Source organism: Beta vulgaris, chromosome 2 (genome assembly GCF_026745355.1).
Source record: "Beta vulgaris subsp. vulgaris cultivar EL10 chromosome 2, EL10.2, whole genome shotgun sequence".
In the NCBI taxonomy this organism is placed as follows: domain Eukaryota; kingdom Viridiplantae; phylum Streptophyta; class Magnoliopsida; order Caryophyllales; family Amaranthaceae; genus Beta; species Beta vulgaris.
The window spans coordinates 2,672,297-2,694,465 of record NC_079203.1 but is presented as its reverse complement, the minus strand read 5'-3'; the positions used below and the strand labels follow the sequence as shown (position 1 = coordinate 2,694,465).

The 22,169-nt window shown below is 36.0% G+C and overlaps 2 protein-coding genes across 2 annotated transcripts; both read left to right on the top strand.

Annotated features, from left to right (window-relative positions):
- Positions 1-2: 2 nt before the first annotated feature.
- LOC104887695 (potassium channel AKT1) lies at positions 3-6,569 on the top strand (the record flags this gene model as incomplete). Its single annotated transcript, XM_057392424.1, has 11 exons — positions 3-310; positions 808-865; positions 955-1,272; positions 1,586-1,831; positions 2,447-2,545; positions 2,849-2,881; positions 2,951-3,136; positions 3,967-4,161; positions 4,306-4,381; positions 5,082-5,645; positions 5,884-6,569. Coding segments are annotated over 11 exons (2,370 nt in total), but the record flags the coding sequence as incomplete, so codon positions are not given.
- A 2,706-nt stretch (positions 6,570-9,275) lies between these two features.
- Positions 9,276-16,825, top strand: LOC104887696 (potassium channel AKT1). The gene is made up of 12 exons (XM_010672402.4): positions 9,276-9,633; positions 11,255-11,623; positions 11,977-12,034; positions 12,130-12,447; positions 13,071-13,316; positions 13,466-13,564; positions 13,783-13,815; positions 13,900-14,085; positions 14,663-14,857; positions 15,010-15,085; positions 15,407-15,982; positions 16,249-16,825. The coding sequence occupies exons 1-12, from the start codon at positions 9,443-9,445 to the stop codon at positions 16,527-16,529; spliced, it is 2,628 nt and encodes an 875-aa protein (XP_010670704.2). The 5' UTR covers positions 9,276-9,442; the 3' UTR covers positions 16,530-16,825.
- The last annotated feature ends 5,344 nt before the right edge of the window (positions 16,826-22,169 follow it).

The window sequence follows — 22,169 nt, the reverse complement described above, 5'->3', positions numbered from 1 at the left end:
CTCGTGTTGGATTCCTTCAGACCCCGATCAGAGGCCTTGCTATTGCTGATAATATTGTAAATGGATTTTTCGCTATTGATATTTTGTTGACCTTCTTTGTTGCGTATCTTGATCCGCAAACTTATCTTCTTGTTGATGATCATAAGAAGATTGCTTGGAAGTATGTGAGTACCTGGTTTATTTTTGATATTGTATCAACAATACCTTCTGAAGCTGTGGAGAAGATTCTCCCTGACGCTATCCAGGCCTATGGACTATTCAATATGCTACGTCTCTGGCGTGTACGTAGAGTCAGCAAGATGTTCTCTAGGTACATTCTTGGCCTTAGTAAGGTAGAATCGAGTTAGGATCTATTAACTCATTTTGTGTCTCATCTTGTGTCCCAACCCCTTATTCTTTTGACGCATCACCCACTTTTACTAATACTTCCTCCGTTTCATAATAAGTGAAACATAGAGAAAGTGGGGAGTTACCAAGGAACTTAGAGAGAGAAAGTTGGGACTACAATAAAGTAGAGTGGAGAAGTATTGAAATTGTGGTCCCCTCTTACTTTTTGGTGGTATATATGTAATAAGAGTGAACTTTTTTTACCATTTGGAGTTTGGTTTCACTTATTGTGATTATTCCAATTAAGGAAAGTGTTTCACTTATTGTGAAACAGAGGAAGTATGTCAGAAAGAAAAGGAGTTGGGACCCGAGATGGGACATATAATGAGATCTCAACACCGTAGGACCTGATGTTTATACAATATGAAGACGTGTTGTGTGTTAGAAATTCTGAATACTCTTGCCAATATTCATGGACAGATTGGAGAAAGATCGAAATATTAGCTACTTTTGGATTCGATGCTTGAAGCTAGTTTTTGTAAGTACATTTGCTTATTACTGCTCAAGAGAGGATGCTCATGAGTCCACACAAGGAATATTCTCACTTTGTTTATTATGTCCTTGTAGGTGACTCTATTCGCTCTTCATTGTGCTTCCTGCTTTTACTATTATATTGCTGATCACTATCCTGACCCCAACAAGACCTGGATCGGTCTTGCAATCGGAGACTTCCACAAAGAGGATCTGTCGTTGCGTTATGTGATGTCAGTCTACTGGGCAATCACCACGCTCTCAACAACTGGTTATGGTGATCTGCACCCTGTGAATATGAGGGAGATGGTCTTTGATATATTCTATATGCTCTTCAATCTTGGATTGACTGCATACTTGATAGGAAATATGACTAACTTAGTGGTTCATGGGACTAGCCGAACTAGAAAATTTGTGAGTATGCACATTGCTCTTCGTTGCATTTTGTCTGGTTTTTGTTTCTTTTTGTTGTTTAGTTTGAATTTGAAACGGAAGGATAAATTGTTTCTAGCTAAGCTGAATGCAATTTCTTAACTCTCGAAACTCTAACAAATAGATGTGAACTCCTTACCTTTAACCATAATGGTCAGAAATGACTCACTCACATACTTGATTTGTGAAACATTGGTTTGAGTTCAGAAGCAGAACATCTAAAGGTTATCAACGTTTACTAGCTGTTAGTTTTGATGCTAACTTGTGATCTCTTTGGGGTTTTGTGAAATTATAGAGGGACACAATTCAAGCTGCTTCCAGTTTTGCGTTGAGGAACAGGCTTCCTGTACGCTTACAAGACCAAATGGTTGCTCACTTGTGCTTGAAGTACAGAACTGATTCAGAAGGTTTACAACAGCAAGAGGTTCTTGATTCCCTTCCCAAGGCAATCAAATCAAGTATTTCACATTTTCTCTTCTATTCGCTGCTTGATCATGTGTATCTATTCCGTGGAGTATCAAATGACTTGCTTTTCCAACTGGTATGTCTACATTTCCCAAACATCCTTATAGTTGCTTGAACACTATTTATAAGATTTATACACTTTTTTTGAAGATTGACTGGAAGGTTATGTCCTCTGTATTTGTATGAAACATGTCCATGTTTTTCCATATCGTTTTGGAACATTTGGGAAATTGAAGATTGAAGTCCTAAATATATCTGTATAGTCATATACCATAAAAAAGAAAGAACATTCTCTTTGTTCACTTCTTTAATCTCTCATTAACAAAGTGGAAACTTATGAAGCGCATACCTTTAGTCAGCTATCACCAGTTGCCGTAATCGGCTTTTGCATGGAAAATCTCATTGCCTGTCAATCATCAAATAGTATATAATTTCCATTACTGTTTTTTGCTAGATTGAATTTTTTTGCTGATTTGATCTTAATTTAATCAGCTATGTGATCCATTTCTGCATGCTTCACTTTGTCTTTTATGACAGCTATCTTATTGAAGCTTCTTTTGTATACTTAATAATTCTTGGAATCGCATCCTTTGTCTTTTACAAAGCATTGAGATTTACTTGCAAGCAATTTGGCTTCTTTCTAAGTTACAGTGGCTTGAGTAATGATTTTATCTTATCGAATGTAATTAAGGTTTCAGAGACGAAAGCTGAGTACTTCCCTCCAAAAGAAGATGTGATTCTGCAGAATGAGGCACCTACTGATCTATATGTACTAGTTTCTGGTGCCATGGTGAGAGCAATCTCTCTCCTCCACTATGCATAGAATGGGATACACACACATCCATCATACATGGGCATGTTCTGCGTATAATACGTTTGAAAACAACAGGGAACGTGCATTCTTATATGTTATGATTGCCGTAATTACTGTTGCCTTCTCCTGAGGCCTTATTGTACAATAATTGGCCCTCCAGAAACATGACATAAATTTCCTCTTGCTTTCTTACAAGAGCTTCTATCAAGAATCCTATTTTTTTTTTTTTTTTTGTAATATTAGTAAAACTCTGGTCTCTGATCTATGGCTTCCTTGCAGGAATTTATCAATAACAAAAATGGAGGTGAACAGGCAAGTCTTGTACTGTTGTCATTTGCAATTATTCTGTTAAGATGTCACTAATTGAAGATGTATATGCAGGTTGTTGATGAGGTTTCTTCAGGGGGTATCTGTGGGGAGATAGGTGTTCTTTGTTACAGACCGCAGCTTTTCACAGTTCGTACCAAGAGATTGTGTCAGCTGCTGCGTCTCAATCGTACTGTCCTTCTGAATCTTGTCCAGGCGAATGTTGGGGATGGAGCAATTATCATGAACAATCTTCTAGAGGTTTGTATTCCACACCTTTTGCTTTAATTTCAAATGTTGATAGCACAATGCACAATAAAGATACAACGAAGCTGCTGGTTGTCGAAATAATCATTCCATTTAATTTCCTTATGCTCGTGCTGTAGTTCAATTTGGTGTAAATGTTGGATTTATTGTTCTGTTCTTCAAGATAAAATCTCCAATTCCTTCAAGTGAGGGAGAGGGCTCAAGTACATCAGTACTGACTAAGTATATGGAAATACTTATACTGAAATCATGTTTCCTGTTTATCTTTCTTATGACTCCCAAATTAGGGGTTGTAGATTTAAACCTATTACTGTGCAATCTAATTGTAGGTGTTGATATTATTATGGCTGATTAGCTTTACCTAGAAATTGATTCTTGGCATCTCTTTTAAGTTCCGAATGCCAAGCGTCCCTCTTTTTGTTCAATGAAACTACATATAGGTAAGTATAAGTCAGTAGTATCATATAGCAATTTAAAAAATCATGGAAAGTAAGACGTTACTAATTGTAGAATTATATTCTTCCAGTATTATCAGTGTTCTGTTGAAGGCCAATTAGCTGCTTAATTATCTCAGAATATTATTCAAAAGTGATTACTTATTTTTTCAATCATAAGCATTCAAAAATCAATCCTTTTCCACACTAGTTGAATAAAGAAACTAAAAGGTGCCGAGGATTAAATGAATATCACGCAACTGTAGTTAAGATATAGTGGGTAACTTGACTTGCTGTCATGCTCTTTATATTATTGTTCACCTTCCTCAGACTTTTCAAGAGTAGAACTACGACTGTTTACTAACATCATTATATCTGTGGGTGGCACAGCATTTGAAAGGGCAGCACGACCCACTGATGCAATCTGTTCTCAGAGACATAGAGAACATGCTAGCTCATGGTCGAATGGATTTGCCTCTCAGTTTATGTTTTGCAGCCGCAAGAGGAGATGAACCGTTGTTGCAACATTTGCTGAGACGAGGTTCTGATCCAAATGAGGCGGATATGAATGGGCGCACTGCTTTGGTATGCAGTTTAATCACCTTCCTGTCTACATTTTAAGAAATACATGTGATCTAGTTACGTATCTCTTGATTTTCCTTATTTAGGACTATTAATTCCTGATTTTGGTTTTTAACTTGTCCTTTTTTCTGTTGATGTGTGCACCAGCACATTGCAGCTGCTAATGGAAGTGAACATTGTGCGATTGTTCTTCTTGCATATGGAGCAGATCCAAACACTAAAGGTATGTCGATAGCCTGGTAGATTTGTAGTATTTGTCACCTTCTAGCATATACTTGCATGTACTCTAATGATGTCTTTATAAGCACATTTTAGTCTCTCTTAATTTGCCTTTAGCTTAAAATTTGACAATGATGTCATATTTGAGGGCATGCGCTTGTCCTCACTGTTGACATTTGTGTTTGGGGAATCGAGGGGTTTATGATGCCTGTACTCTTTACTTTTGCTCAAGTATACATTTCAAGTGGGTGTGGGCACCTTGACACTTAAATTTGGACAAAAGGTAAAATTTATACTTCGTTTAATTCATGTATGTTTATCCAGGTGTCTTGATCAAACCTTTGGACACTTGTAATCCTGTTCCCGCTATCTTCAAATTTAGAATCCTTCATGTTGGTCCTTTTTTAACCCCATACCCAAGGCTGATATATGTATTTGACTCGAAGTATCACAGGTGTGGGTACGCGCATGTGTATATATGTACACGAATAAGATTTTTGCTTGCCTCAATGAGAATCAACAAAGTTTACTTATGCTACTAGCTAAGCTCTTTCATCGCAGAGGAATACTATGTCAAATAATGCATTTGTCTACTCTTTTGTTTACTTAGTATAATTTTTATTGGTACATTTGTTTGGCTGGACTGTATAAATCATGCTTCATAATAAAAGCCATCAGTTACACCTATTTGTTCTATTATGCAGACTCGGAAGGGAATGTTCCACTTTGGGATGCAATAATGGGAAGGCACGAGGCCTTGATCAAGCTTTTAGTAGACCAGGGTGCTACTCTAGCCTCTGGGGATGTGCCTCAATATGCGTGCCATGCAGTAGAGGAGGATAATTTCGAGCTGCTAAAGGATGTTGTTCGGTATGGTGGAGACGTAACTGCTCCCAAGAGTAATGGATTTACAGCACTTCATGCTGCAGCGTCCCATGGAAATCCTACAATAGTTAAGTTCCTCTTGAAGCAAGGGGCGGACATCGATAAGTCTGATTTGAACGGATGGACGCCAAGGGGTCTGGCTGATCTTCATGGGCATGAAGAGATAAAAGCATTATTTCGTTCTAAAGAAGAGGCTAGTGTACAATCAGTCATTACGGTTCATGGTAAAGAATCAGGCCCCACTTTTCTCAAGAAGCTTAAGGTTGATTCAATGGATGTTACTCCACGTACACGTGAAGTGACTTGGGCTGACAAGCAGCCTCGTCGTCGGGTGAACTCATTTCGAAATTCACTATTTGGGTTCATGTCTGCAGCCACTAGAGGTGAGAATATTAACATCAAACATTACTGATGGTTTAGTCTAATACAACCCTTTTATGTACTTGCACTGTTTGCTTCTTCATGGATTCTAACACAGAACTTGACTTTCAAAAATTGATCTTTCAAAAAATATGCTATAATGATCAACATCTAAATCTACATAAGCCTGTCAAAAAAAAAATTCTATATAAGCAGTGTTCGTGATTGTTTTATTTCTTACGGAAATCTTCCTATTTTCAGTTGAGTCGTCACAAACTGAACGAGGTAGTTTCTCAAACTCCCCATTCTCCGGGGTCCAGCCTGCTAGAGTGATACTCAGATGCCCAGGAAAGGGTGACGCTACAAAACTCGTTATATTGCCTGAGACCATTCCAGAACTACTCGAAATTGGCACTAAAAAATTTGGGCGGCATTGCACTAAAGTAGTCACTTCAGATGGAGCTGAAATTGATGAGATAGAGCTTGTTAGAGATGGTGATCTACTCTGTCTCATATGTGAAGAAAGCAATACGCCTGAAAGCGAGTAGTTGACAATCTCATCTCTGCCTTACCTACATTGGATTCATAAACAAAAAAAATGCGTGGCGCCTGCTTGAGTTGGGAGGACTATATCATTTCAATGCAGAATTTGACATAGATTTTATAGGCATTGGTTCATGTACATTAACAGAGGGGATGGTAGTCCAGTTTTATTGTTTATTCCTGTCTTATTCTTATGATTCTCTGGAAATTGTATTCATCTATAGCTCTTGTATAGTGAGGAGAATGTGAGATGAATCACAGGGCATGTTAGATTCACCTTGGGCCTATGATCGCAGCTATTTGTGAGTGTTCACAATACATTAAGTTGTAGCAGTGTAAAAGCCTTTAAAGGCATGTTTGGGAAGAGATTTTCATGTAATATATCCGCGTCAGAGATTCGGATACCTTCATGTAATCATGTTGAGTCTCGAACTTCAGCAATGAGAATAAATTCTCATACCTAAAAAAAAAAAAAAAAAATACTCACAACTTACATAGGGGAGAAGGAAATCTCGTTATTTCTTTATTTCAAAAAAAAAAAAAAATTCTGAAATCTCATACCATACCCACAAAAAAACCAAAATTTTGGGGTGTTAATGTATTTCTTTACTTCAAAGAGAAATTAATTGAATTGTGTGCAAGTTTATCGAGTTTCGAGCTTAATCGAGCGCGATCGAGCTAACTCGAGTAAAGCTTTGACTGAGTCGAGTTTGAGCTATTCGCGAGCTACTCAACTCGATTAGCACTCCTAGTTGTATCGCTATTCCCCGTTTCGCTTCCCTAACAACATTTGAGTGAAATTATTGCTTCTATCAACTTGAGTTTTTTGTGATTATATCGGTCGCAAATTTTGAAACAAATTGAGGTGTATCTTTCTTTTCATCTGAGTTCTTGGAAACAATTTCGGCCAGAAGATTGGGCTTTTCTTAACATTATTACAGGAGTTGAAAATTAACATTCATAACATAATGTTTTGGCCTCTTGGGAGGATTCAAAATAATTTGGTTTGCATCTAAATCGACTTTATCATACAAAAATTGACTATATTGAAAAAAAAAAACTACTTATATACGGAAACTGATTATATATAACAATTGTCTATATCATAAAAAAAAATACAAAAAGTGACTATATCAAATGAAAACTGACTACATGTGATTTGTGCTGCACAATACGTTATTATAACCCCGATCCATTCAAGTTTTTTTTTTTCATTCATTATGGATGAAGAGTAGAGGCGGCTAATACCATGTGCAGGGTGAGCAACTGCATAGGGTCTCGAAATATAAGAGCCCAATTCTATTAGTGGCTGTCTAAAGAAACAAAAGAAAAATAAAACCTAAATCAAATTACAAATGTAAAGACATTAATTTCTATTTGGTGTTTTTCAACTCCTCCTATCCTCCAAAAAATCCCATTGATAACTCTTCCGTCTCTTCTATTCACCGGAAAAAAATTAATTTTTATAAATTTATTTTAGTACAAGGTCCCTAATTTTATGAGACTTAGGGATAGAGGAAGTATGTTTTTAGCCTTATCTTCGGCATAAAACAGCTGAACTGAACTGAATTGTATAAAACTGAATTGAATAGTGATATGTGAGAGTAACTGTATTGTCCAGAACTGAATTGAATTGAACTGAACTGAACTGAATTAAACTGAACTGAACTGAAAATAAGCTGGGGAGAACGTGCTCTAAAAATTCCTTCACTGCACCCTTATCTTGTTGGGTGAGCTTCACACTCACAAGTTCACAACCCTTGTATTACAAGAGTTGAAATTAACATTAGTCACACAATTCAACGCCAATAATTGAGCTTAAAAAAACCCAAGTGTAAAGTTCAAACCATTATAAAACTAACACTAATCACATAATTCAACGCCAATACAGATATATACTAGGAAAAATTGACAAAAATAAGCCAACCTTAGCCCCATCTTCCACATTTAAGTCGTCCTTTTGATAATCCAGAGTTAATACAACCTTATAATCATTTAAGCCAATTTTAGGTTAGTGATTTAAGTTTACCTGCTAACACAGGTTGCAACAAGTTAATTATGATTAATTTTATTTTTTTTATTTCCCTTATATTTTCCTCTCTCCTCCCTCACCATGACCACCACCTCTCTCCTCCCTCTTCCTGCTGCCCCCCTCCTCCACCATCGTTACACCACACATAACCCACCCCTATTCTTCTCTTCTCACAACCACCACAACCACCATAACCAAATCCCAGCACTAATCGAAACCCTCCACGACAACCGAACCCACCCCACCACCAGCCCATTAACTCCCTCTCTCTCCACCCCAAAACCACCCAAACACACCCCACCCAACCCCGAATCCCGAAACCCAGAAACGACATCCAAATCCCGAAACCCAGAAACCGCACTCAAACCCCTGAAGCCACCAAACCCACTCCATCCCGAAACCCAACCGCAATCCACACCCGAACCACCCACCACAAAAACCGAGAACCCAAATCCACACCCAAACCCCGAAGAAGATAGTAGATGAAGAAGATGACACAGGGTGGTAGAGAAAGTAGAGAGAAGGGGTACGATGTTAGGGTTTTGGTGGAGGAGAAAGGGGGACTGGTGGTGGTGGTGGTGGTGGTGGTGGTGGTGGTGGTACCAGTGAATGACGGAAGTGGGAGGAGGAGATAAAAGAGGGAGGAGAGAGAAGAAAGAGGGTAGAGATTAATTTAAGGGAAAAAAGACAAAAAAATTAAGTATATTTGTAACCTGTAGAATAAGTTACAGGTTATGTAACCTAAAATTGGTTTAAATGATTATAAGGTTGTATTAACTCTGGATTATCAAAAGGACAGGCTTAAATGTGGAAGATGGGGCAAAGGTTGGCTTATTTTTGTCGATTTTTCCTATATACTAAAGTTATACTTATACTTAAATCATCATTTGTACTAGGTTCTTTCTATTACATTATTATAATATTGAGACGAATCATTTTAATTAATCTTGTTTTGATTATTTAATAAAGTTAAACACACGTATAAGACGCGATATACGCCGGCCTAAACAAAAATTGTACAAAATATTAACAAAATAAAAAAGTCGTCTCATAGAAAAATCCACTGTTAATTAAGAATCAAATAATCATATCCAAAAAAATTCCTTAATTAATTACTACTAAACTTGCTTTCAAGATAGATTAAAAAAACAATGGAAATACATATGATAAAGATTGAGATGTGTAACAAAATTTTGAGGCAGAAAAAAAGAGAGGGAAAAGTTAGTGTTTGACTTTTTTTTTAAGATGAATAACTTTGTTAGAAGTTCAGTATGTGGGGAAAAATTGAACGATAATGTAGACATAGCAACTTCTGTTGATGGTACAACCACACAATATAGTTTCAGCAATGGTGTCTTGCCGTCTTTGGGTGCTCGGAGCAACCGTCGTAACGCCCTCCGTAAATTCATTATCTCCCCATTTGATCCTCGTTACAGGTTAATTTTTTTTGATCTTGTATTTTTGTTGTGATTTGATCAAATTTGTGTTCTTTGTTGTAGAATAGTTTGGTGGGAATTTGGGAGGATAAGGCTTGAATCTATGGCATGGAAAGAAGTATTCTTATCAATATATTTAGGGTTTTTTGTCAGAAAGGACCTAATAAAATACAAGTTTTGTGGGGAAGGACCTAATAAAATTTTTTTTGTCAAAAAGGACCTAATAAAATACTTCCGATTGTGAACAGGAACCACTTTATGAATTTCCGGCCAAATTTACCATTTACCGGCGTTGACCCTTTTTTTACCCCTACTTGACTCTTTAATGTTCAATTCCTATTTTAACTGACCCAAACATATTGAATTCTCACAATTTTCTTCCAACAGCGCAATTTCCATTGAAGTGAAGTATCAACTTATTCGATCTTATCCTGCAACCTTCATCAAATCCAAGCTATGTTTTGCTCTTCAATTTTTTCTCTCTCAATGTTTAAGGGTTTTTGAAATTTAGGGCTCCCATTATACGTTTTTCCCAAAAACGCAAATTAGGGTTCTTAATTTTACTGTAATTTCTCTTCTCCTCCTAATTTTACGGTAATAGAAACAGAACATTAAAGACTTAACTAAGGGTAAACAAAAGGGTCAACGCCGGTAAATGGTAAATTTGGCCGGAAATTCATAAAGTGGTTCCTGTTCACAATCGAAAGTATTTTATTAGGTCCTTTTTGACAAAAAAAATTTTATTAGGTCCTTCCCCACAAAACATGTATTTTATTAGGTCCTTTCTGACAAAAAACCCATATATTTATTGTGTACTTTGACACTGTTCGCATACTTCACTTTGACTATTATTTGTGACTTATACATAAGGGAATCATGTTAGATTTATCTCAACGTAAAAGTTTTCAAATATAACCTTTTATTTTTTTACTCATTTGCTCAGTTGAAACTTACCTATTATGTCATTATGCCATTTGGAGGTTTCAAATGAGCAACGAGCAAAAAAAGCAATCTTGGGTAGTTGGGTGTACGGTGTACCATGAGCATGGTACACCCGGGTGTATGATGAAATTTGTGAATAGTGTATAATATCATGTGTAACAATTAAAAAGAAACGGATGTAGTAATTTTTACTAATATGCAATAAAAAATATTAATCATACAAGATGTACATTGGCAAATGTGAAAAATAAAAATAGGAAAATCTTTGTGCAACATAGGAATTATTTGTGAAAGTTATAAAAAGTTGAAATCTTGTAATTGAGATAAATCCAACAATACCTCACATGCTAACATTTGTACTGCATAATTACCAAAAAGAACATTTGTATTGCATATTAGTCACAAGAAAATTTTGGTCAAAGTAAGTGCATGAATAGTGCAAAAGTCAAAACGTTGTAAGTAACATAAAAGGGAGGAGGTATGTTTTAGACTAGGGCAGTTGTAGCTTTGATGTTTCATGTACCTACTATAAGTCTATACTACTACATTTCACTAGATTTGCTTGCATTATATTTGCTGTGATAGTAGTGTAGTAATCTTGTAAAATAGCCATATATATCATTGCAAAACTTGTACATCCAATCTATTTTAATTCAACAATGACTGATGAATAATGCAGAATATGGGAGATGTTTCTGGTATTACTAGTTTTCTACACAGCATGGGCATCTCCATTCGAATTTGGTTTCCTAAAAAAACCATCCATTAAAGGCCTTGCTATTGCAGATAATATTGTCAATGGATTTTTCGCCATTGATATTATTCTGACCTTCTTCGTTGCGTATCTTGATCCAAAAACTTACCTTCCTGTGGATAATCGAAAGGACATCTCTTGGAGGTACATAAGAACCTGGTTTGTTTTTGATACTGTATCAACAATTCCTTCAGAACTTGTGCTGAAAATTCTCCCTGACAATGTCCAAGCTTATGGACTGTTCAATATGCTACGTCTTTGGCGTCTTCGTAGAGCCAGTAAAATGTTTTCCAGGTAAAATTTTGCTGTTCTATACAGTCTGCACTTTGGTAGGCGCAATAATAACTAACGTTAATAGTAATGAATTTTAGTGTATCATATCTTTAGTATCCTAATATATCTCTAACACTAATTCAGTGCCTTTGGTAATAGAACAGTTTGAGAATGTGTTTTTACTCCATAAATCTTCATTATCATACCATATAGGTTATATTCTAAAGTGATAATGGATGATAATGAAATTTTATGGAACAAATAAAGTGATGGTTTAAGGTGGATAAACATTACCATGAATACAAAAGTATACAAAAATTGAGTATGGAAAATATATGCACTATAACAATTTTACTCTTCTTTTTCACTTACAGATTGGAGAAAGATCGAAATGTGAATTATTTTTTCATGCGAAGCTGCAAGCTAGTTTGTGTGAGTATTGGAAGCTGCATGCCTTGATCTCATCTTTCTACTACGATAAAATTTTAGTTGGGAGCTAAATGTGCATGATGGTTGCTCATTTGTAGGTGACTCTTTTTGCGGTGCACAGTTCTGCGTGCTTTTACTATCTCCTTGCAGACAATTACCCTGATCCGAAAAAGACTTGGATTGCTCTGTCAATGGAAAACTTCGAGAGTGAAGATCTGTGGCTCCGGTATGTGGTGTCAATGTACTGGTCTATTACCACCCTCACAACAGTTGGCTATGGAGACTTACACCCTGTGAATATAAGGGAGATGATCTATGACATATTCTACATGCTCTTTAATCTTGGATTGACAGCATATTTGATAGGAAATATGACAAACTTAGTGGTTCATCGGACTAGTCGAACCAGAGACTTTGTAAGTATGCTATCTCTCTTTTAGATATGTGCTTGGACTCCACTTTTGTTTTTGAGGTTTCTATTTATTTGGTTCAAACTGATGTGTCGAGTGAAAATCTCTATGTCAGAGTGCCAAGAAACTGACATGGGTGCTTAAGACGAAATGAAGCAACTGAGTATCATAGAGCAAAATTTGTAAAAATACTAAATTTTTGATATGTCATGCTGTAACTTCAAGCCTTTATTCGAAAAACTTTTATATTAGTACTACTGTTTCAAATAGTGTAATTTCTTATTGCTACATTCTGTTTGATCTTTTGTTATGCACACAAAGATGTCCTAGAGTAAACATCCAATTTGTGAAGATATTGTGGATTTGTGGTGATATTGGCATTGATTTGTGGTTTTGTCTCTGAAAAAAATTAATTGGAAACTGGTAAGTAGTAGCAATAGTAATATATTCAACTATTTGAAGAGGTAGTAATTACAACAATTTTTTTTGAAAAAGCTCTTAAGTTATGAAGTGAACTATGGATAAAGCATTGAAGCACAAAATTTCCTACAGAAATGACTTCCTATCTCCAAACAAACATGGCTATAATGATAACTTGCATGTTTGTTTGTTTTTTTGTTCAATCATAGAGGGACAAACTTCAAGCTGCTTCGAGTTTTGCACAAAGAAATAAGCTTCCTCTTAGGCTCCAAGATCAAATGATTGGTCACTTGTGTTTGAAGTACAGAGCTGATTCAGAAGGTTTACAGCAACAAGAAGTTCTTGAATCCCTTCCTAAGGCAATCAAATCAAGTATTTCACATTATCTCTTCTACTCACTGCTTGACAAGGTATATCTATTTCGAGAAGTGTCAAACGACTTGCTTTTCCAGCTGGTAAGTTAACTGAATCACAAATTACATTTGCAAGTAGTTTCCAGGAAATATGTCTTTCTTTTTATAATCTTATATTGTTGTTGTTGTTTTTCTAATAATACCTCATTTCCCAAAAATATTCATTATGACTTTCTTTTCGATCTCATAAGGTTTCAGAGATGAAAGCTGAGTACTACCCTCCCAAGGAAGATGTGATTTTGCAGAATGAAGCACCCACAGATCTATATGTGTTAGTCCATGGTGCAATGGTAACTAATATTCTCTCTTTTTAATGTAAATTAGCACGGACAAATATTATATGAGACAGTTTCACAATAACTTACTGTGACATTCGAATGAATCTTCACCTAAGAAGAATATGTTTACGTCCCAAAGATAAGTTTGTGTAATACTATCTCACCTAAAACTTGCTCATAAAACCAATGTGCTTTTGCCCTTTGGCATCTGATTTAAGTTCTCTTTGCAGGAGTTGATCGTCACCAAAAATGGAGTTCCAGAGGTAAATTGTTTTAGGGAAATATAGGTTCAATTCATTACCAAATTGTATGCTGTCTGTTTTCTTAGCTGAAGATATTATTCACAGGTCATTAAAGAGGTCAAAGTTGGAGATATCTGTGGTGAGATAGGTGTTCTTTGCTACAGACCTCAGCTTTTTACAGTCCGCACCAAGAAACTGTGTCAACTGCTGCGTCTGAATCGTACTGCCCTTTTGAGTCTTGTCCAAGCAAATGTTGGAGATGGAGCAATTATCATGAGTAATCTCCTAGAGGTATGTGTGGAGTACTAATATATGGCCTATTTGTTACCAACTATTAATAAGTGGATGTAATTTGTGAAGAAACCACATGTCAATGCCAATGATATATAATGGAACCTCATTCCCCAAAAATATATTTTTCTTCAGAAATTTATATTACAACTGAATACTACACCTCCATATTGGTAAGGAATGATAATGAAAATTTATGAAGAAAAAGAGTTATAGGAGGAAGGACTAATTCTATCATAGACATCAGCATGAAACTTCTTTGATATGTTTGCCAATGAATGCATCATCATTACCACCATTTATCATCGTCCACAAAACAAGTCGTGAAGAAATAGATTAATAGCATCTTGTTTAGGATAATAAGTATTACGCTGAAGTTTTTTTGTAGTGCTGCAGTTAATCCTAGTGATCTTTGCCTTTAGTTTTGTGTTTTGTTTAAAGGAAGATCTTTGCTTTTAGTTTTTGATATTAGGTTATAATGACTCACAAACATAGATGTTTCAAATATTGGTGATCATTTGGCATGATGTGGGCGTGCTAACAACTGCAGCTAACACTGTTTTTCTTGGTAGTGCAGCATTTGAAACCGCAGGATGATCCACTGATGCAATCTGTTGTTGCTGACATCGAGAAAATGATAGCTCAAGGTCAAACCGATTTGCCTCTAGGTTTATGTTTTGCAGCTGCAAGAGGAGATGAATCGTTATTGAAACTCTGGCTGAGTCGAGGCTCTAAACCAAATGAGAGAGGCATCAAAGACCGCACTGCTCTGGTTTGTCGAGAATAATTATTGAGATTAACTGTCTTGTATATATTTGAAGACATACATATCTATGATACAGTTCTTGAAATTGGTCATAAGTTTCCGATGTTATATAGTATGTGTAATATTAATTTGTTGTGTTTTGGTGATTCTTTCCCCAGCATATTGCAGTTGCCAATGGAAATGAAAGTTGTGTTGCCATCCTGCTTGCAAATGGAGCAGATCCAAACATCATAGGTACTTTTAGAATATACTTTAAACTATGATGTTCTTTCATATTTTGTTCCTTTTGGAGAATAGTCTTAGAGAATTTGGTTGATCGAAAAACATTTTTCCGAAAAAGTGTTTTTCATGTTTTCCTTTGTTTGGTTTGTAAATTGTGGAAAATAGTTCTCCCTGGGTGAAAAAGATTTTCGCTGATCTTCAAGGAAGGAATGTGACATATTTGTCGATATTCCTTACCTTTTTCATTTCCATTGAATTTGTTTTCAGTCCAAACATTCTGAGGCTTATTTTCGAATTAAGTTCTGTAGAACTGAGCTTGCTTTTGTCATACAGATTCAGAAGGGCATGTTCCATTATGGGATTTAATAATGGGGAAGCACTCTGAGTCCTTGATCAAGTTACTGGTAGACCATGGTGCTACTCTAGCTTCTGGTGATGTGCCTCAATATGCTTGTTATGCTGTGGAACAAGATGACCTAAAGCTGCTACAAGATATTGTGCGGTATGGAGGAGATGTAACGCTGCCCAACAGCAACGGAACTACACCACTTCATGCTGCGGTTACTAGAGAAAACACAAGTATTGTTAAGTTTCTCTTAGAGCAAGGGGCAGAGGTTGACAAGTTTGATGCAAATGGACTGTCACCAAGGAATTTGGCGGATTTTCGTGGAAATGAAGAGGTCAAAGTATTATTTGACTCTACAAACCCGGCTAGCCTCCAATCTAATGAAATGCTCCCTGATAAGAAAGATGGTTCTAGTTTTCTGAAGAAGTACTCAAGTACTGGTACTATTGATGTTACTCTGGTTCCAAGTCCACATGATATCTCTCACGATCATAAACCCCCTAGAGGCAGGGCTAATGTATTTGAAAACTCGCTATTTGGAGTTATGTCAGCTGCTACTAGAGGTGAGTACGATTCCATGACTTTGATGGCATGTTTGGTAGTCGGTAATAAGTAATGAACTTGTTAGTATGTATGTTTGTAAAGGAAGTCCTATGACATGTCCATAGTAATGCAACTTTATCCTTAAACATGTGTGTTCTTTCCCAATTTCTATTACAACTCAATTACATTCCTAAAGTAGAGTTATAGATGGTGGTGGAACTTTGCGAAGAGAAAAAGGCAATAACAGTCTTCAGTGAATTGCAATCACAAACTTTCTATTCTGCAGGTGAAACATCTGCTGGTGTAAATAGTTATACAACCTCTAAGATGATGGTAAACCAGCCAACCAGAGTCATACTCAGATGTCAAGGAACGAGTCTGGATCCGAAACTTGTCAGATTACCCAAAACTATACAAGAATTGCTTGACATGGGTAGCATGAAATTCGGATGCTATTGCACGAAAGTAGTATCTGCACAAGGAGCTGAAATTGATGAGATAGAGCCAATAAGAGATGGTGATCAACTTTCTCTTGTATGCGAAGGCAAGAACGTCTCCCAAAGCTAGAAGTTAAGTTTGTTTCTCATCTTTGAGTGATCCAAACATGTACACCATTTGCTGAATGAGTTTTGTGAGCAAGAAACTGTCCATATGATGTACAATATATACTTTTTTTAGCGGAGAAAGTACTTGTGTACAAACCCAGAATTTCTCCTAGCTGCAGCCTTGTATTTGTCAGAATGATGAACACTTTTTTTGTGCGGCCGGTGTGATGACTGATGAACCTCCAGAAATTTGGAGTTGTATCACTGTATGCTTGTATAAAAATTATGCAAAGATGGCATATATTTCTGTGCTCAGTCAGTCTTGGTCTGGTGTGGTTCATAAGCTGAACTACCAATTCTTTTAATAGGTAAGAAGAAATTATCTTTGCTATCATCGCACAGGACCCCATCCAGAGTCCCATTACAATCATATACTAGATCTCAACCCTTTTTTGTCCCCTTTTAACAACATTTTAAGGTACTTTTGTTATTTGAATGAAAGGAGAGAGCTGCGTTTTTCATGTTCCAATTTGTCAAAGAGCCTAACTTTTTAATAATTTGCACTTGGGCCGTGGTTCATGTTAGAGTGATGCTTACAAACTAAATACTCATGTTCTAACGGTTCATCACACGCTCGGTAAAAAGAAAAAAAATTACTTTTGACATCTCTTTCATGAAACATTGACAACTTTTATCATACATCTGAGTGTATAATACTCATGGTATACCCAAGACTATTTTTTGCTCATCGCTCATATAAAATTCTCAAAATGAGCCCAATTTAACTCATCTCTGATCACTTCTACTTTTTTTTGGGGGGTACATAATGAAAGTTAGGACACCCTTCTCTCAAGGGAGACTCCTAACAAATCTAGAAGAACTAATTTGTTTAACAAAGGTTCCGTAGAGATATCCACGTCTACCGAGGCAGCGGAACTAGTGTGAACTTTTTTTGATAGAAGATCTGCTACCCGATTAGCTTCTCGAAAAATATGCTTAATTGTGTAGAATCTAAAATGACGAAGCAAATGTTGAATGTCATCAATTAGGGTTTGGATAGTCTAGGGGTAAGTATAATGCCCTTGCAGCACTCTTTATAACTACTTGATTATCTCCTTCAATATATAGATCTTGAATATGCTGTTGGATGGCAAGTATAAGTCCATTTCTTAATCCCCAGGCTTCAGCAAGAGAGCTGAGGTTTGGCCAAATCGATAAACTTGAGCGGCCACAAGAAGAACAGCGGAGTTGCGAATGGCAATACCGGCAGCGACTGATAAGTCAATAACTGAACCATCAAAGTTAAGCTTGAAGCAACTGGAGGGGGGAGGCTGCCAGCTAACTGCGATGGAAGTAGGTGACCTACAACAAGGAATTGAAGAAATAGTAAAGGAAAAATCCATCATAGTCCGAGTAGTCCATTCCAAATACAGATGCCAAGCTCTGTAATAAATACGATTTAAATTAAGCATAATTTCCTCGAAGATAATTGAATTTCGTTCCTTCCAAATACTCCACAAGTTGTAACAAAACACTTGTAAGGCCTTAGGATAGGGACGGAGACACGTTAGGCATTGTATAAGATCTTGAGGCACTATATAACTATTTCTGGTCGTATATAGTTTGAATTCCAATATTGACTAATTAGACGGCATGTGAAAAATAAATGGTCAAGAGTCTCAGTACCAGATTTACAAAGAGGACAAAGAGCGTCATTAGTGATTTGACGGTTGGCTAAATTGAATTTTAATGGCAATCCGTTTTGTAGACATTGCCATAGAAAAATTTGTAGTTTAGGGGTTATATTAATCTTCCATATCCAGTTACAAGACCAAGGAATACTGTGAGGAGTAATTCCATGAGCGAGCCAGGTGGCTGTTTTTACAGAAAATTCACCAGAGCTAGTAAGCCCTCAACAAGGAACATCTGCGGTGGGATAGCTGGGGATAGGAATCCCCAAAATTAGGTGGACGATATATGGGATGGAACTAATTCATTAAGGAGAGAAACATTCCATTGCCTAAATGGAAGAATGACACTACTGACAGTAAGTTCCAAATTATCAATAGCCATGATTTGAAGATTTAACATTTCAATAAGGCTTTGATTAGCACACCAGTTGTCAATCCAAAAATAAACATTTGTTCCAGTTCCAATTTTCCAACGTATTCCTTTCCTTAAAAGCTCTCGAGATCGGAGAATGGACTTCCAAATATGAGAGTCTCGTGACTTAGTTTTGTATTCAAAGAAAGAAGTATTCCGAAGATATTTTCGGCGCATAAGAGTTGGCCAGAGAGAGTGTTGGTCAGAAAGGATTCGACATCCCATTTTAGCTAAGTATGCTTCATTTACATGGGCCCTTTTTCGAAAATTCAACCCACCATATTAGGACGACAAATTTTTGACCATGCAATTAGGGGTAGTCCAGAACAATTCGTTGAGGAGCGCCAGAAAAACTTTCGGTTGATATTATGTATTGTAGAGCATATTTTCTTGGGAAGCTGAGTTGTTGCCATAAGATAAGCTGGGGATTATTCTAGATGACTCTGAATAAGAACTGATTTTCCAACTTTCAAGAGAAAATGATTGTGCCAAGAATTAATTTTGCTATCAACTTTTTGAACTAAGTTGTGGAAATCACTAGGCATTGGCTTATAATTGGAGAATATAACACCCAAATGCCTTCCCAAAAAAACCTTTGGGGTCATATTAAAAATACCAACAATCGATCTTTCGTCTAGAATTCAGAACTTGTTTTGAAAACATGATCGGTGATTTATGAAAATTCACTAACTGCATGTCCTGAATTAAGGCAAAAAAGGTCTAGAATATTTTTGAGGCGATGAGCAGACTCTAAGTTAGCTTTACAAAATAGTAAGCCGTAGTCAGCAAAGAATAGTTCTGGAATTATCTGAGAATGTGGGACAAGTTTGATACCAATTCCTGATTTTGAATTTTTTAGACTGCAAAATCCAGTTGTTGACAGAGGACATCCATACATAAAATGAAAAGATAAGGTGATAAAGGGTCACCTTGGCGAAGTCCTCAAGAAGGGTGGAAGACAGAGGTTGTGTCTTGATTGATGATGAGTGAGTAGGAGACAGTCGAGATGCATTGCATGATCCATTTGATCCATTGTTGGTGAAAACCATAACTTTTAAGAGCATGGGCTAGAAATTCTAATCACTTCTACTTATTCGCCTAAATAAGCTAACTTTCTCAAATGCGATTTTTTAATTCGCTGATCATTTTCTCAACTACGCATAATTGTTTGCTTATTTTGAAATTGTAATATTGATTTCAAACATGAAACTAAGTCCGTAATTGACGATTTTTGAAACTTCAACTAGTTATTAGGCCCGAGCTATGCCCCGGGTAAGAAAATTTTCATTTATTAATATTGTACTTTGATATGACAGCACTAAATACAACTTGGGCTAGTGGTTAAAACTTAAGTACATGAACTTGAGGTCATGGGATCAAAACATATATTATGCAGTTTCTAATTTTTATATTGTACATGGATTTCATGAACTAAAACTCCTAGGGAGAGCGTCATGTGGCACTGTTCCTGGTTTACGCACGCCTTTTAATATATTAATATAGATATTCATTTTTAGCAGTGATGAAGCCCAATTTTCTTAAACCATATTTTACAATTCATCAATTTAATTGGTCATGATTAGAAAGAAACCATGAAACAGAGAGAAATTTGGGGGTGAGAGCCGTGAGACCTTTGTTATAATCATGATAATTTTCGTACTTATGACTTATTAGTTAATAACTCCTCTTAAACTAGTATGTTCCTTTCTTTTTCAACATTCCCTCAATCTAGAAATAATTTGACGGCCCATACTTGAGGATATGTCATAACTCATATGTTTACTAGACAAAAAAACCTTTGATAGTTTCAGTCATTCTAACGCCATCTTCGTTAGTTAATCCTAATAATGGCATTCTGCAAAAGCATAACAGATTTGGATACCTTCATCTAATACAGACAACTTTGTCAATATATTGACATCACCAAATTAAACTTGTAAAATAAGTATGCTTCTTAGTGGTTAGGAAATTTTTTTGTGGCTAAGACTAGATACATGATGGGAGATGTGTCTAGATCTTAGTATGTTTTACCTACTTGAGCATAATATAATAAATCTTGAGATTGGATAATTGTTTTCTTCTGTATATGTCATATTAATTTTTTGAAAAACTGCAAGAAACTAGATTTAGGAGACGAGTCACAACTTATAATAACTTTGCAATTTATACCGACGTTTTTGAAAAGATACAATTCCATCATCTAGTAGGTTAATAATAAGAATTTGAAAAAATTGCAAAAAACTAGATTTAGGAGACGAGTCATAACTTATAATAACTTTGCAATTTATACCGACGTTTTTTAAAAGATATAATTCCATCATCTAGTAGGTTAATAATAAGAATAAAACTCATTACATAAAGGTGAAAGGACTTGTAGCCTTCCATTTCTTGATGTTGTAAGTTTTAACAATGACATGGGACAGTGCAAATCCAAGCCCACTTGATGAATCAACCCACCTAGCAAGATTTTACAACACTCGTCAAACTCTAATTGATGTAAGATATATGGTCCTGTTATTGGCAAATAGAGTTTAGAATTTAGCTGTTAGAGTTTAGAGTTTGTTGTTAGAGTTTTAACTTTTTGTTCAGCAGATTTAATTGCTGATTTAATAGCTTTTTTTTTATAAATGTGTTTGGTAACAATTAACTGATTGCTAAAAGCTTATTGCCATATGTCTGAGTAAAATGATATTTATAGACATTTTAATATAATGTGTAGTAGTATTACTAGAGGCAAAAAAGTCGTTGAACATATTTGTACCTAATCCTCTATAGAAAAAGCTCATATTAAGAGCTTTTTCATTTTCAGAGTTCTCATTCCAAAACTCTCTTTAAAACTCTATTTTACCAAACACCCATTTTAGAGTTTTTGACTAGTCAAAACTCTAAATGCCCCAAAATCCATACACGTCTAAACTACATCGCATCGACTTTGGGAGCTTTACCGTCGCAGTGAAATTCAAGGCTTATCGAAATGAAACTTTAACTTAAATTATTATTATAAAAACTAAACTGCAGCGAAAATAAAATAAATGTTAACTACAACTCGAGAATCACCATTGAGCCATTTTTATTCAAACCACAACTAAGCAAATTATAATAATTCTATAATGTTCAACCAAAACATTTAAACGTTAAAAATATCCCCCGTATGCTCATTCTCATGCAGCAACACCAGCATACCTAGTCTGCTCCTTATTGAAGCATCAATTGTTCATCACATGTCAACAACAAACACAAATAACAAACGATCAGTTATGCTGAGTATGTAATAAAACATTGAGATAATATACTAAGCATAATCAAAACAATGAAAATCGTTCCTAGACATGATACTACGATATTATTACATTTATTACTTTTATAATTTAGTTGGCAGCGAACGGGGACCGTCATCTTACTAGAATCATGCGGGCTACTTGATCCTTAATAGACAACTTGGTCTATTAATTAGATGAAATGCAAATACGATTTCGTTCCATCCCACATCCATCACCTTAGTATGCATACCCCGGCCCCAAGATCGTACGTAACCTTCCTCCTACTTGAGTTATCAAAA